At 40.8% G+C, this 14911-nt stretch overlaps 2 protein-coding genes across 3 annotated transcripts; both read left to right on the plus strand.

Moving 5' to 3' along the window:
* The first annotated feature begins 1247 nt into the window (after positions 1–1247).
* Positions 1248–6699, plus strand: LOC147304767 (uncharacterized). Its single transcript, XM_086276932.1, has 4 exons — positions 1248–1370; positions 3688–4022; positions 4118–4198; positions 4279–6699. The coding sequence occupies exons 2-4, from the start codon at positions 3707–3709 to the stop codon at positions 4557–4559; spliced, it is 678 nt and encodes a 225-aa protein (XP_086133058.1). The 5' UTR covers positions 1248–1370; positions 3688–3706; the 3' UTR covers positions 4560–6699.
* Positions 6700–8059: 1360 nt separating this feature from the next.
* Positions 8060–14789, plus strand: csad (cysteine sulfinic acid decarboxylase). 2 transcript variants are annotated; one of them, XM_086276929.1, is made up of 14 exons: positions 8060–8149; positions 8233–8377; positions 8455–8581; positions 8656–8746; positions 9240–9462; positions 9579–9658; positions 12692–12746; positions 12847–12963; positions 13050–13114; positions 13203–13284; positions 13373–13572; positions 13811–13862; positions 13950–14039; positions 14208–14789. In XM_086276929.1, exons 2-14 carry the CDS (start codon positions 8246–8248, stop codon positions 14379–14381), a joined length of 1488 nt encoding a protein of 495 aa, XP_086133055.1. In that variant the 5' UTR covers positions 8060–8149; positions 8233–8245; the 3' UTR covers positions 14382–14789. The 2 variants fall into 2 exon arrangements, with proteins under 2 accessions (XP_086133055.1, XP_086133057.1); XM_086276931.1 differs by lacking the exon at positions 8060–8149 and having other exon boundaries at positions 8249–8377; positions 8682–8746.
* The last annotated feature ends 122 nt before the right edge of the window (positions 14790–14911 follow it).

Raw genomic sequence — 14911 nt, forward strand, 5'->3', positions numbered from 1 at the left:
GATATAATTCAAATTTATAACATAATAAAGTCATTAGTAGTACATAAAGGAAGATGAATTTCTCTCTAACACAGAAGCCTCACCTCAGTGGTAAGAATAAATAAGGTGATTTGCTCTAGTCTTTCCACCCACTGTAGGCGAAGCAAAAGCTGGTTTTATTCAGACAACCAATACACACAGTGACTCAGAATGTATACTGTGTATGGATGAAATGGGCTCGAGAGGCTTTTCCACTCACACAAAGCAAATATCTGTTCAGGAATAAGATATTGATTTGTCATTTCCCAGAGCTGGAGCTTTGTAAATAGGCTGAGCAGATGTGTGACTGGTGATTCCCGATAATTGTTGTCCAATAACAGTCAGGTGCCTTTTGATACATTAAACTTGGATGTACTGTAATGTAGATCATCATTCATGATACCTGGCAAGTGCGCACATCCAATAAACACACACAGGCACACGTTCTATTTGGTATGCACGCAACGAGCCGACTCTGCTCAACCAAAAACAATCAAATATTTATTCCCATGTTTACAGCGTTCCATTTTCACAATATTACCAGCAACACATTTCTCCGTGTCGACGTGAGAGTTAGAGATTCTTGCTCTGAGGAGGCGCTCAGGTGGAGAAGCTATTTAGTTTACAGTTTAGCTGCAGTGAGTGTATTTTGTTTTTCTGGCCACAGAATTTGAGCTAATTTTAAAGAAACAAAATAAACTAAACATACATATTTTGTCCTCCCCTGCTGCTTTTCATTTTTGTACTAAAGAAATTATCATTAGACATGCTGCATTATTTATATCCACTTTAAGTTCTGTTGCTTTGTGTTGCATTGTGCATATGCAGTGGCTGTGTATATTGTTTTTATAGCCATTATTCTTTATAACATAGAAAATCTAGAGCTTTTAAAGCTGCAGAGTTTTTTGTGCAAATTTTGCCTTATTCTCCTTAATAACCTGAGGTTTTTTTATGCCTCCCATATAATTCTTTTAGTCACTTCTTTTTGTATTTATTGAAATGTCTCTGTTTCATAATAAAGTCTTATATACTTTTTTTTAATTAAGTATAATTTAAGATTATAGAACACTTCTGTCACTGCAGTGCAATGTGTAAGCATCTCCACCAGGTGACGCTAAATGCTCAGAGCTGGGGCGGTTTCCTGCAGTTAAATCATCCACCCACTAGATGGAAGCAAACAGAAATAAAATGCTAGTGAAAGAAATAACCGGAAATGATTTGACCGGATAAAATAAGGAAGGAAAAGCAGCGGGAGAAAAGAAGCGATGGTGAACTTGTGACGCGTCTCCTGTTTGTCGGCTAAAAGCTGCGTTTGTTTACCATCTGTGTTATTGGGGCTGTTGCATTAAAAGGTAAGAGAAAAGCACAAATACGTTCCGCCTGTAGCCTGCTTGGGGCATGAAAGCGAGTCTGTAAAGCGCATCTGGAAGTGATCGACCACAGATGCCACACAAACCCAGGAAGTGCAGAGATTAAAGGGGTTTCGAATTGAAGTGCTGGATGTAGAACAAAGGCTTTGCGTCCTTCACGCACTGAAAGTAATAAACTCTGTAAGCACGTGGTCGTGTCACGTAGGCAAAGAAAAAAAGTTGATCAGTGATTGTGCACGTGCTGTGACTTCTGATTTGTGTACATCAGTATTAACGCTTATTTGAACAATGCTACAGTTACAGTTACTGGTCTATGCTTGAACTGAAAAAAATATTAATGCCACTTAATTTTCTTCATGTCCGAAGCTACAGATAAGATAAGATAAGCACTATTCAACTCCCGTGTATCACAGTGTGAAATACTCACCACTCACTTCATTAGCAGTGGGTGGGATCCCCTCGTATCATTGATTCAACAAGGTGCTGAAACATTCCTCAGAGATTTTGGTCCATAATGACGTGATGGCGTCACACAGTTGCCGCGTATCCATGATGCATCTCTCCTATTCTGCCACGTCCCAAAGGTGATCTGTTTGATTGAGATCTGGTGACTTTGGTGGCCGTTTGGGTACTGTGAACTCATTGACATGTTCAACTAACCAGTTTGAGATGTTGTATAGGTAGGCTCTCCACCACTACAAGGTGCCTAAATTCATCATTTATTGTCTTTTTGCCAAATTCTCAACCTACCATCCAAATGTCGCAGCAGAAATTGAGACTCATCAGATCAGGCAATGTTTTATAGTCTTCTATTAAATCATTTCAATGACCCGATGCAAATGGTGGTTGTAATGAGTGGTTATTTGAGCTACTATTGCCTTCCTCACAGCTATTTTAATCTCTGAGAACTGCCACTCACGTGATACTTTCTCTGTTTCTGATCTTTCTCTGTAAATTCTAAAGATGGCTTGTTAGGGCCATGGCTGGGCATGACTTGCTCTCTTTCCAGCCGTAGATGCTGCCCTTTCTCTGCTGTCCTTTCTATTCAACAATTAGGCGTTGAGTACTTAAGATCAGGGATCAGGTGAGCTCCAGTCCTGGAGAGCCTTTGTAGTGAGCTGAGTTGCGTATGGCTTAACTGCTTATGCCTGCTCTGTGGAGCAGAGGACATTTTTAACCATTTAACCTTTTTGATGTGCTCTTATGCATTAAATCTTTTGATGCATATAGTGACTTGTCTGTCTTCTTTAGTATAGTTATTAATTTAAAAAAAAACTATTTCATCTATATTTTTGCCTCCTTGTCTCTTTTTTGCCCCAACCTAGATACTTTTTGTTACTTCCCTGCATCCCCTCGACTTTTAGAGGAATGTAACATGGATTTGTGGGAAAATCCCAAACTTTCTTCCCTGTTCTGAGGTTGAATTTGACTGTATCTACATACCTAAATACACTGAGTTTCTACCATATCATTGGGTAATTAAATATTTGAGTTAAGGATCAGTCACACAAGTATACCCAGTGAAGTGGCCGGTGAGTTTATTTTGTCAGAGGTTGTCATCAGAGATTGTGGTTTTCAACACGTTATAACATATTATGTTACATATTACATGTTAATTTATGTTAAATGTTACAGTTTTATATACTAAAAAAGTAGCTGCAAAATTGAAACATTTATTTATTAGATATCTTAAACAGTCTTGAATATTTCCCATTGTACATTCTTCATCCACTGGATTATTGGAGAGACTTGAATGAGTCATTAAAATAAATGTGAGAATATCACATTTTTCCATAGCCACGTAAATTAAAAGGCAGCCAGGAATATGTTTAGCAGTGATTATGCAGGCATGTGCAGGACAATTAAGTGTTGCATTAGAGCCTGATAGATATATATCAAGTGAGCAATGTCATTGGCTAGTATTGGCTTAGAACAGATATATAAGCATTGATGCACATGCTATCGGTCATGCAGCAACTTGAAAACTCTTTGTCTTTGTTTTTAAAGTAATGAGAAGGCAATGAATGCTTGTGGGAATGTAGACATGCTGTCATTGCCTATTTGACCAGCAGAGGGACCCTGACTCTGGTTCCAATACACTCCCTGCTGTCTGCAGCACATTTAGCAGAATAGCGTCACAGCTACAATTATTACCACTAGAAATGTTGGAGAATGGATGGATGTTGGAGCTGTTTACTTTTTTGAAAGTTTAATTTAGTCAAAAGGTTTTTGGTTGAGTTTGTTGGACATGTCACATATACTTTTATTAAAAGAGGTCTTCATCAACTTGTTTTGCCAGGAGTTGATTTAAATCAGTCATGGCTGAGGAATCAGGAGAGGAAATCCAGCTACTCAGAAGTCAGAAGCCAAAGCTTATAGAAATCCTAAGTGCCGATCCTGACTTTGTACTCCAGCATGCAGATGCTCGCCGTCTGCTGCCTCTTCACGCCTACCAGCACGTGAAATCTTGCCGCACTCCTAGTGAAAAAGTGACAGAGCTTTTGGATCACGTCATACAGAGAGGTCCCGAAGCAGCAAAAGAACTACTGGAGCTTTTCAAGGATAACGCCTTGCAAGAAACCTTCCCAAGGCTTGACTTTATTAACAAACTGAAAGTCAACACACGGTCCTCGGGTAGGTTAAAATTTGCTCGTTTTCAGCAATCTTTTATTCCAGTTAGATTTCTATTTCTGATCTATAAATATAAAGATTTTTTTTTCACTTCCAAGGGGGGAAAGAAACCTCAGAAAAAAGAAAACGAGCGCCTGAGATACCAGATGTCATTCCAAACAAAAGGATCTGCAACAATGGTGAGTGGCAATGCACTGAAATATATTCCACTGTCAAACTCTGTAAAACAGTCACATACTTTAACGGCCTCATCCCACAGGCTCTGGCATGGTGAGTGAGAAACAGCTGATGTCTGTGGCCCGTACCATCGGCAAATCTTGGAGGGCGATTGGCAGAGAAGCTCTGGAAATCTCATCTGTAAAACTGGAGCAAATCGAAGAGGACCATAATCTCCATGTGGAGCGAGTCTTTGCCATGCTGCATCACTGGCGTAACTCACAGAGGGAAAAAGCCACACCCACTCAACTGCATTCACTTCTCAGTCAGGGAGAGTGGATGTTGCCACCTGAAAGCATCGACTTCCTGTTGAAGACTGACTGATTACTTGCTTGGAGTATAAAGGAAATGTTTTTACTGACAAGTCAGATCATAAATATCAGGGCTTAAACAAGAACAAGATTTTATTGTTTACTACTCTGCATTTGGCACTACTGTACTTTATACTAGAGATGGACCGATCCGATATTACGTATCGGTATCGGTCCGATACTGACCTAAATGACTGGATCGGATATCGGAGAAAAATAAAAAATGTAATCCGATCCATTAAATATCACGGCTTTTCTGTCGCGAGTCCGTCTTTGTTTTTGGTCCACTTTGCACCAGAAAGAGGAAACCAGCGGCTGAACAACAGCAGCACGTTTAAGCTTGATCAGCTGCTGTTAGAATTTATTTAATATTACTTTCTACACCAGGATCTTTTTCTACGTAGCTGACGCTGGTAACTGTGCAGGGGCGGATCTAGCAAAGTTTAGCCAGGGGGGCCGATAGGGCATTAACTGGGAAAAGGGGGCACAAAGACATACTTTTCTTTCTTATTCTCATTTAAAATGTCTAGCTTTTAATAAATAATTATCTGACACACAAAGTTTTAATTTGATGTAAAATGAATAGAAGTCAATTACTGTATATAGTGACTATTAAGTCTAATATATATACCCTAGTAAGCTATAGTACTTTTTCCTTTGGGAAGGTACCATCTGTGCGGTCTGCAATTTTGCTGAAGAAAGATGTTGAATCTATTAATATTTCTTGAAAAATAATTGATTTCTGTGCATTTTTTTTCACACTGCATCAAATTAAGGTTGATTACGTCGATTAAGCATCATGAGGTGGCGCGTGAGGGGTGGTTCCCTATGCACAAGATGCAAATTTATTTTAATATTTCAAAAGAACCAAGGACATTAGGAACAAGGACATTTAAGGAATGTGGACATCTAACATTCTGCGTATTTGTGTGCAGACTGGTTTTTTTTTTTGAGGTACAGTTCCATGGGTGCCAAGGGAGGTCTAAGACACTGTTGCTGCTGTGGAGGCCTTCTCTGTGTCAGGACGCCGACACGTTGATGCCTGCCGTACCAGGAGGGCGGTAGGGAAAAAAACAAAAGGAAGCCCACCTGAGAGATACCTTATCATTTTCTTTGCTACTTTTTCTCCGCCTGAGATTCAGGTTGTTTTCAGTTCTTAACCCAGGACAGTGGGTAACTGAATAAACTGACACCATAAGGAACTGGACACTCACGTGCTATTTTCTTTTCTTTTTCCTTTTCTTTGGGGTGTTGAAATATTGTGTTTCTTGTCTTGCATCTATTTTGATTGTTTCAATTATTTTTGTGATGCATTTGAGATGGTTACTGCATTTGAAGGTATCCCTACATTGAGGATGAGCAAAGGGAACTGATCCAAAAGGAAATATATTGGAAGTCTCATTGCTCTTACAGAGTTGCTACCGCCAATCTCCTTCCCAAACCTAGATTCGGATATTGTAGACATTGCACTTGGGCGAGCAGTATAGATCATCTCTTTATAGATAGAGGGACACACGTCCAGGTTACATAAAAAGTGGCGAGCCAGCCAGGAGTCGAACCTAGAATCTTCTGATTGCTGTAAATCTTACCAGGGTTACATAGACTTGCAAAATGCAGCAAGATATTTAAAAAAACAGTTTTGTTGATTAAAAAACACTATATCGGATTCATATCGGTATCGGCAGATATCCAAATTTATGATATCGGTATCGGACATTAAAAAGTGGTATCGTGCCATCTCTAGTTTATACTGTACATTTTTAAATGATGCATTAACAGTTATCGTAGGAAAGTCATAGAAGTTTTGCCAGAAGTTTCATGAAATCTCTTACAAGAGTTGCTTTTATGTCTGTTTTCTGTTGTGGTATATGTAGTATGATTTTTATTCACCTTTCATTTGAGAAGATAATGAACAGCAAGCTGTACTTACTTCATTTGAACGGTATTTTCTTTTTATGTTGGGATTATTCATCTTAGGGATGAAGCTCAGCGGTCCACATGAAGCAGCAGAGAAAAGAACATTTTCAAAACTCTTTCATGGAAAACATCTGCAAAGGACAGAAGCAGGAGAACCTTAGTACCACTTGAAATAACTCTTTGTAATTGTATTATTCGTTCAACTGCCATAAAATAAACAATTTTTTATTTTTTAACCAGTGTTTAAGAATTGAGCCACTGCAAATGGGGCACAGGTGACTGGACAGAAAATGGTGTGAAATCGAGTTGAAGGCTGATAAACTGGTGTGTAAATGTTTGGGGGGTTTTTTGGTATTTGAATTTAATCACCAGAGTAACCAGATCAGCAAGTTCAGCCACAGACGAAAGCATCACTGAATGTCCCAGAAACATAAGAGACTATAGAAATCCTTTTTTTTTTTTTTTTTTTTTTGCTTTTTTACCCCTCAGCCGTAAAAGAATGATGGGGTAATGCTGTCACCCCACTGGTACGTGTTGATTACATCAGTTACATTTTTCTCAGTGCTGTTTTACCCATAGAACCAGATATTTTCTCATTTTGCACCAATCTCTGTAAACCCTGGTCGTGGTGGAAACTGCCAGTACAGCAGCAGCTTCTGAAATACTCTGACCGGCCCGTCTAGCACCAACATCCACGTCATGCTCAAAGTCACTTAAATCATCTTTTGTCCTCCTGTTGTTCAATTTGAACTTTAACAGTTCACCTCGAACATGTCTTTGTCAGTGCGCCCCAGGACAGCTGTGGCTACAATGTAGCTTGCTATCGCCAGTGTGTGAATGTGTGTGTGGATGGGTGAATGACTGAATTTTGGGGTCCTTAGGGACTGAGTAAAAGCGCTATACAAATACAGGCCATTTACCATTTGTGCATAAATGCATTGAGTTGCTGCCTTTTGATTGGCTGACATTTGCATTGACGAACAGTTGAACGGGTGTACCTATTGAGGTGGCTGATGACCGTACATTCGTCCTTGACTAGCTGCAAACTTCTCCTAAACGTTAGCTGTTGCTGCTCATTAAAAAGGTAAATAAATAAAAATCACAGCTGGAAGAAGAAAAGAAGCCATAACTGGGAACAAAGCAATCCTAGGAGTTCTTTTCTGTAAAACTATGAAGGTTTTCTGTCTGAGCAATCTGGGAATCGCTTTGCTCCTGCATTGATGTTTCATAGAGTTTCTGTAGAGGCTGACTTGTGTCTTTTAAGATTCATTTACCTTCTCATGCATATCAGAGCAGATATACAGCCTCTATTGCATAACACTCCATAACTCATCACAGTAAAACGACTGCCTTTAACAATGTTCACCCACAAGCTAATCTGATGCTCTTTGTTGTGAACTGATGAGAATCATTTCATGAATCCACAAAAGTTTTATCCATTAAAGTGCTATACATGACTTATGACTTACTAAAGCATATTGACCTTCTAAAAATGAACTTTTGTGAGCCCATAAATCACAGTTGAGTGTATGTGTGTGCCCCATTGTCTTTTCTCAGCTCAGATAACATTAACTAGAAGTGTGGGACAAAGGTTGCCTCCCTCCCTCTTTTGCCACCTTACCTTTGCTTTGTAGCCATTTTCTGCAGTCTGGTTTCAGAGCAGCACAAACCCGTCTCCATTCTCAGGTTAGTAGTATGAAGTTTGCACCATGTGTCTGTTTCTTATCACACCTTTTGAATTTAAAAGTATTCATGTTTTTTTTAAACAGCACATAAGAGATAATGGAACAAGCTAGTCTCCGTGACCTGAATGAGCCTCTCATTGACCATGCTGAAGGCCAGTTCTTCTTAAATGAAGCCTTCAAAATTATTATGGAGGAAGTGCTCTCCAATGGCACAGATGTCAAACAGAAGGTATCTTGTGAAGCACAAAATAGTTTCCCTGTCTGCGGTAGCTAACAAACTTCATAATCCACACTTTCCTCGTGCAGGTTTGTGAGTGGAAAGAGCCCGAGGAGCTGGCTCTGCTCCTGGATTTGGGGGTGAGAGAGACAGGAGAGCCACGGGACAAGCTCCTCCAGAGAGTAAGAGATGTTGCCAAGTACAGCGTTAAAACAAGTAAGTAGAAAAATGAGCTAAACAAACAGGCACTTGTCCGATCTTGAAGGGACTATTTCTTTTGTTAATTTCAGGTCACCCACATTTTTTTAATCAACAGTACGGTGGGGTGGACTATCATTCCTTGGCTGGAAGATTCCTCACTGAGGCTCTCAACACTAATCTGTAAGAAGGAGCAGATAAGATAAATATTGAGGGGATGGAAGGTTAAGCCTGTAAGAATATTGAACAATAAAATGTGTTAGGCACTGATCAAAGGAGATCAGAGTTTCTGCTTTGGTAGCAAACTGTAGAAATACTCTAGAAATAGGAATAAGCAGAAAGAATAACCTCCAACAGTGAGGTTATTTTAGGTATTTTGCATATTTTTAGTGTATCAGTGTTTAATAAACCGAATTTATTAGAAAGCATGTGCAAAAATATAAAGTCAAAGTGTTTCAAAAGGATGTTTGGGTGCACTGTTTGAGTGGTGCTTCTTGGCACCAATGCTGATGACATATTTCACAATGTTGTGGGTTTTTTATATATTGGTTCGTAAGCAAGGAAGGTTTCCTGACTCATAGAGCAGCGCTGCAGAGATTTACAAACTGAAAGATAAAATGAAGACGAGGCTAATCCAGCAAATAACATGATCAGACGTTTTCTGTGACAACTGCAGCTTCACCTATGAGGCAGCCCCAGTCTTTGTGCTGATGGAGAACGAGGTCCTCAGGGGCCTACGTCAGCTGGTTGGTTGGACAGAGGGTGATGGGATTTTCTGTCCGGGGGGCTCAACCTCCAACATGTATGCCATGAACCTCGCACGCTATCAACGCTTCCCAGAGGTCAAAAGCCAGGGGGTGTGGGCTCTCCCACGGCTAAGCATCTTTACATCTCCAGAGGTGAGGGCGACTGTTCACCTGTTTGTCAAGGTGTATTGTTGATGCAATGGAAGCTTCATCAGGTTTATTTCTAACTTCATGACACTGTTGAAACAGACATACTTCTGTTTTTTCAGAGCCATTACTCTGTAAAGAAAGGCGCTGCATTTCTGGGGATTGGTTTGGACAACGTCATCTTTGTGAAAGTGGACGACAAGTAATTGAACTTTTTTATTGTCATTGTACAGTTGCTTGCACAGAGAAAGTAGGTAGCAAGACCACAAAGGTGCAAAAGTAAAGAAATATATAAAGAAGAATATAAAAACACTATATACACAATGTATTAGTTACATTATTCACTGTTGGGGGTGTATACATGGGCATCATAATAAGAACCCTGTAAAGCTGTTCTTTAGTCTGTATGTTTTGCACCTGATGGATCTGAACCACTTTCCAGAGGACAGGATGTTGAATTGGTGGTGGTTAGGACGAAGTTGGTCTTTATAATTGCCATGCCTCTAGAGAGACATCTAGAGGTGGCAATGGAGTCCAGGGAGGGGAGTGGACAGCCGATCACCTTCTCTGCAGTTCTGATGACCCTCTGGAGTCTCTTCAGTGTGCACCAGCACACTCTCAATTGTGGCTCGGTAGAAAGACACTAGTCTGCAGCCTGTTCCATCTCAGGACCCTCAAGAAATGGAGGCGCTGCTGGGCTTTCTTCACTAAGGCGGATGTGTTTGTAGTCCAAGAGTGTCTGGGGTGATGGTATTGAAAGCCGAGCGAAATCAATGAAGAGCATCGTCGCTGAAGTCCCAGGATTCTCCAGGTGATGCAGAACAGAATGGAGGGCAGTGGAAATTATATCCTCGGTGGACCAAAGCTGGGTGGGAGGCAGTCCTTAATGAGCTATAGGACCAGCTTCTCTAAACACTTTGCAAACTCAGGTGTCAGTGCAATGGGTCTGTAATCATTGAGGCCACTGAGCATGGTGGACTTGGAGACTGGGACTTTTGTTTCAGATTTCAGCCAGTGAGGGACAGTGTAACAGGGAGAGGTTGAATAGTCTGGTGAACACAGGAGCCAGCTGGTCAGCGCAGACTTTGAGCACTCTCCCAGGTATTCCGTCAGGGCCAGCAGCTCTCCTCTGATTTACTGCTCTGAACAAACTGTGAACCTGGAGTTCTTGGAGGGTAAATGTGTGTGGGCTGTGATCAGAGGCTATGGGCAGGGCAGTGTGCATGGTAGGGGTGTCTACAGTTCTCTGGAAGTGGGCAAATAAGTTATTTAGTTCTTCTGCTAATGAGATGTCCATGTTATCTGCATTTGTCCCACTGCCTTTGTAATTGGTGAAGTGTTTCAGGCCCTCCCATACCTTTCTGGGGTCGTTATCTGAGAGCTGATCTGACAGTCTACTCGAATAGTCCAGTTTTGCTGCTCTGATGCCTTTTTTAAGGTCTGCTTTTGCTCTTCTGTACATATTCTGGTCCCCAGATTTGTATGCAGAGTTACGTGCCTTTAACAATGCCTGAACCTTACTCGACATCCAGGGTTTTTGGTTGGGGTAGACGCGGAACCGCTTTTCCGTGGTGACAGTGTCAATGCAATACATGATGTAACACAGCACTGCAGCTGTGTGAGTCTCTAGGTCGTCATGTTCAAAGACACTCCACTCTGTGAGGGCAAAACAGTCCTGCAGCTGAGCCAGAGCTTCCTCAGAAATGGTGCTAATAGTTCTGATTGTGGGCTTTGTCCTTTTACTGAGTGGTGTGTATAAGGGGACAACAAGCAGAGAGAGGTGGTCGGACATGCTCAGGTGTGGGAGGGGAACAGATCTGTAGGCCTGGTTGATATTTGAGTAAACATGTGTGTTATTCCCTCTCATAGGGCATGTCACATGTTGAACAAATGCAGGCAGCACGGTTGTTAAGCACACTTTGTTGAAATCCCCTGCGATGATGTGTACTCCCTCTGGATATCTCCGTTGCTGTTCAGAGATCGAGTCGTGCAGGTGGGCCAGGGCTGAGCTAACATTAGCGTTTGGAGGTATGTAGACTGCTGTGATTAGCACTACAGGCAGTTCTCTAGGCAAGTAAAAGGGTCTGCACACGACAGACATCGTCTCTATGTCCGGGGAGCAGACTGTGGTGATTATCTTGGTGTTTGTGCACCAGTTGTTATGTGTGTAAATGCACAAACCTCCACCTCTGCTTTCACCTGCTGTAGCCTTTCCGTCGCTGCGGTGCATTGTGCGGCCCGCTAGTTGCATCGAGGCGTCGGGAATTTCCTCTTGTGGCCACGTCTCTGTGACGACCAAGGCACAACAGTCGCGGACGAGTGGCTGTGCGGGGAGAAGTGGGTTCACTTCGTCTGTTTTGTTGACGATCGAGCGTGCGTTGGTCAGGAAGATGCTTGGAAGCGGTGGTTTAAAAGGCTGCTTCTTTAGCCTGGCTCGCACGCCTGACCGGCAGCCCCGCTTTTTTTTGCGTCCTGTCCGCCGCCTGGGTTGCTTGGCAGAGCCGATAACAATCCACGGAGCGCCCGGTGTTCTCGCTATCTCCGGGGGGATGTTGTTGATCCTCTGATAATCACTGGTAACGGGGATCTGGCTGTTATAGCCGATGTTGCATAATTCCAGATGACTGTAGGTAAGTTTTGCGTTGCAGAAAGAAAAACGCCTAATTGGAGAGGCTGAAGCTGCTGCGTCCGTGTGCGCTGCCATCTTGGATGCTTTGGATGACTTGTTAGTTATCAGTTGCCCGCTGAAAGAATATTGAGCATTAAAGAAATTGAATTTTCTTCTGTCCTTAATTTATACAATTGCAAAACGAATGCTCATAAAACTCAACTTGCAGATGTTATATGACCTTTTCTATAGACTCAATAATTATTCAAAATACAGTCCCGATAAAAAGTTTAAGAACACTAGAAAAATGGCCAAAAAAATCATATTTTGCATGGTCGGATTTTAACAAGGTTCCAAGTAGAGCTTCAAAATGCAACAAGAAGAAATGGGAGTGAGACAAAGCAATTTCAAAATATTGAAAACAACGCTTAAAATGAAACAGGCCGTTTTCAGGCACAACAGAGTTGCCATTTTTCAAGTGATCTTAAACTTTTGATTGGGGCTGTAAATAATAGATTCATGTTCTGTATTGAAATAATTGTTACACCTTGATCTATTGTAACCTGGAGTTGTGCCAAGTAAAAATAATACCTTTCATCTAATTAAATGCTGTCTCTTGTGCTGCAGAGGTCGTCTGATTCCAGAGGATCTGGATGAAAAAATAGAGCTGTCCAAATCTCAGGTAGATTTGCTGATGTTTAGCTAGTTTTCATCAAATGTAACATGTAGCTTTTAATCATCATCTCCTGACTCTAATTGTATTTTTGTGTGTTTTCCATTAGGGTGCAGTCCCATTTCTTGTAAGCTGCATGTCAGGGACCACAGTGCAGGGTGTGTTTGACCCGCTGGATCACATAGCTGATATTTGTGATAAACACAAGCTGTGGATGCATGTAGATGTGAGTGCACTTGTGGAAGACTGATGTGTGTTGACGAGACTTGGTTTTGTGAACCTTGTGAGAATCTTTTATCTTTTTTTTGTCAGGCTTGCTGGGGAGGGAGCGTGCTTTTTTCTAAGAAACACAGACATCTGATGAAAGGAGTTGACAGGTATTAAAATGTACATGAGCTTGTACATGAGTGGAGATACAGTGTAAGGCTGTGATGTTGATTAGAGTTTGTTTCTGTGTATAACAAGAGCAAATTCAGTAGCATGGAATCCCCACAAGATGCTGGTGGCTGGCCTGCAGTGTTCTGCTTTACTCCTGAAGGACACCACGGTTTGGCTTCACAATTTAAAGGCTGCAGAATTAATAATCATAAAGTTTGGGTTTGTACGTTTTTTGACAATCATTGACTTTGTTCCAGAATTTGTTGAAGCAGTGCCACAGTGCCAATGCCACATACCTCTTCCAGCAAGATAAGTTCTACGATGTGAACCTGGACATTGGGGATAAGTCTGTGCAATGCAGCCGCAAGGTGGACTGTCTGAAGCTGTGGTTGATGTGGAAAGCTGTTGGCTCCATGGGCTTAGAAGAGCGTGTAGACAAGGCTTTTATTCATGCAAGGTAAATAAAGGATGTGTCACAGGGCGAGCTTCAAGTAAAGTCGTAAAGTCAGATTTGTCTCATTCTAACAGAAGATCAGCCTTACACATCCAGTTAAGACCCCTTGAAACCAGTTGTCTTTCTCTTGGTTTTCACTAACTAATAAATTATGTCTAATATGTTAGAAATATGATTTTTTTTTTTTTTTTTTTTAAATATGGTTACTTTTTGGGTCTTTTGCTAAATTTTTCTCTTGCAGATATCTGGTGGAGCAGATGAAGAAAAGAGAGGGGTTCCAGCTTTTGAGCATGGTAATTTCATACATTTTTCATAAAGCATACCTGAGTTTTTTACCTGCAAAATGTCATTACCATGCTTGCATTTGTCTCTGCGGACAGCCAGAGTTTGTGAATGTCTGCTTCTGGTTCATACCACCGAGTTTGAGAGGGAAGGAAGGAACTGAAGATTACCAGGAGAAACTGGCAAAAGTAAGTTTGTCTGTTGCTGAATAAGAATTAGCCGCCACATTTGAGATATTTTATTCCTTCCGTTGCACACATATTGACATGTACTTAGATGTGGCATCTTCATTTTTTGTAGTGTGCCCATTATCTGAAATGTACAGTTAATTCTGTGTATTGTTTTCTTGCTAAAAGGTAGCTCCTGTCATCAAGGAACGTATGATGAAGCAAGGCACTATGATGGTCGGCTACCAGCCTTTGGGAAACAAGGTCAACTTTTTCCGTGTGACTGTATTCTCTCCCCTACTGTCCCAGAAAGACATGGACTTCTTCCTTGATGAAATTGAAAGACTTGGAAAGGACCTGTGACAAAGCCCATAAGTGAACACCTTGCCCTTCAGAAAATGTGATTGTGCGTTTAATGCTGGTCATTGTAATTTTACAAATAACAACAAACAAGTCAAATTGTGTTCATTTCAATATCTGATTTCCTAGATTCCAACAGCTGTTAAATAAATAAATAAATAAATAAAGGTTACTTGGTATTACAAACTTTATATCACCATGTTCTTTATTGTAAAGGAGTTTAAAACATTTTTGGAGAATGCCTACCCTTTACATTTTATACCTAACTAATTACTGATTTTTTTTTTTTAATTGATTCCAAGAAAAGTGATTGGGAGCTTTTGTTTTGTTTTTTGTTTTTACTCAGAAAAACAGTTCAGGGTCACAATGTCTTTCTGTAAGTGTAATGTAAAACAAACAATAAAACAAATCGTCACCTCTGAGAACCTGCGTTTGGTCTTGTAATGGATTAATTATTCAATTATTTGGTTAGGTTTAAGCAAAAAAATTACTTTCTTTGTGTAGAAATAGTATTCTCAGTCAAAATGTAATAT

This window comes from Aulonocara sp. 'chitande type north' Nkhata Bay, linkage group LG20, assembly GCF_057382095.1.
Source record: "Aulonocara sp. 'chitande type north' Nkhata Bay isolate Kocher_YH1m ecotype deep benthic linkage group LG20, A_spYH_male_GT1.1, whole genome shotgun sequence".
In the NCBI taxonomy this organism is placed as follows: domain Eukaryota; kingdom Metazoa; phylum Chordata; class Actinopteri; order Cichliformes; family Cichlidae; genus Aulonocara; species Aulonocara sp. 'chitande type north' Nkhata Bay.

Bases quoted from the DNA above. Each gene is read 5' to 3' on its own strand.
- LOC147304767 (XM_086276932.1), top strand. From the start codon at position 3,707: ATGGCTGAGGAATCAGGAGAGGAAATCCAGCTACTCAGAAGTCAGAAG. The intron at 4,023-4,117 runs GTAGGTTAAAAT...TTCACTTCCAAG, and splicing joins AGTCAACACACGGTCCTCGG to GGGGGAAAGAAACCTCAGAA. The intron at 4,199-4,278 runs GTGAGTGGCAAT...CTCATCCCACAG, and splicing joins CAAAAGGATCTGCAACAATG to GCTCTGGCATGGTGAGTGAG.
- csad (XM_086276929.1), top strand. From the start codon at position 8,246: ATGGAACAAGCTAGTCTCCGTGACCTGAATGAGCCTCTCATTGACCAT. The intron at 13,115-13,202 runs GTATTAAAATGT...GTGTATAACAAG, and splicing joins CTGATGAAAGGAGTTGACAG to AGCAAATTCAGTAGCATGGA. The intron at 13,285-13,372 runs GTTTGGCTTCAC...ACTTTGTTCCAG, and splicing joins TACTCCTGAAGGACACCACG to AATTTGTTGAAGCAGTGCCA.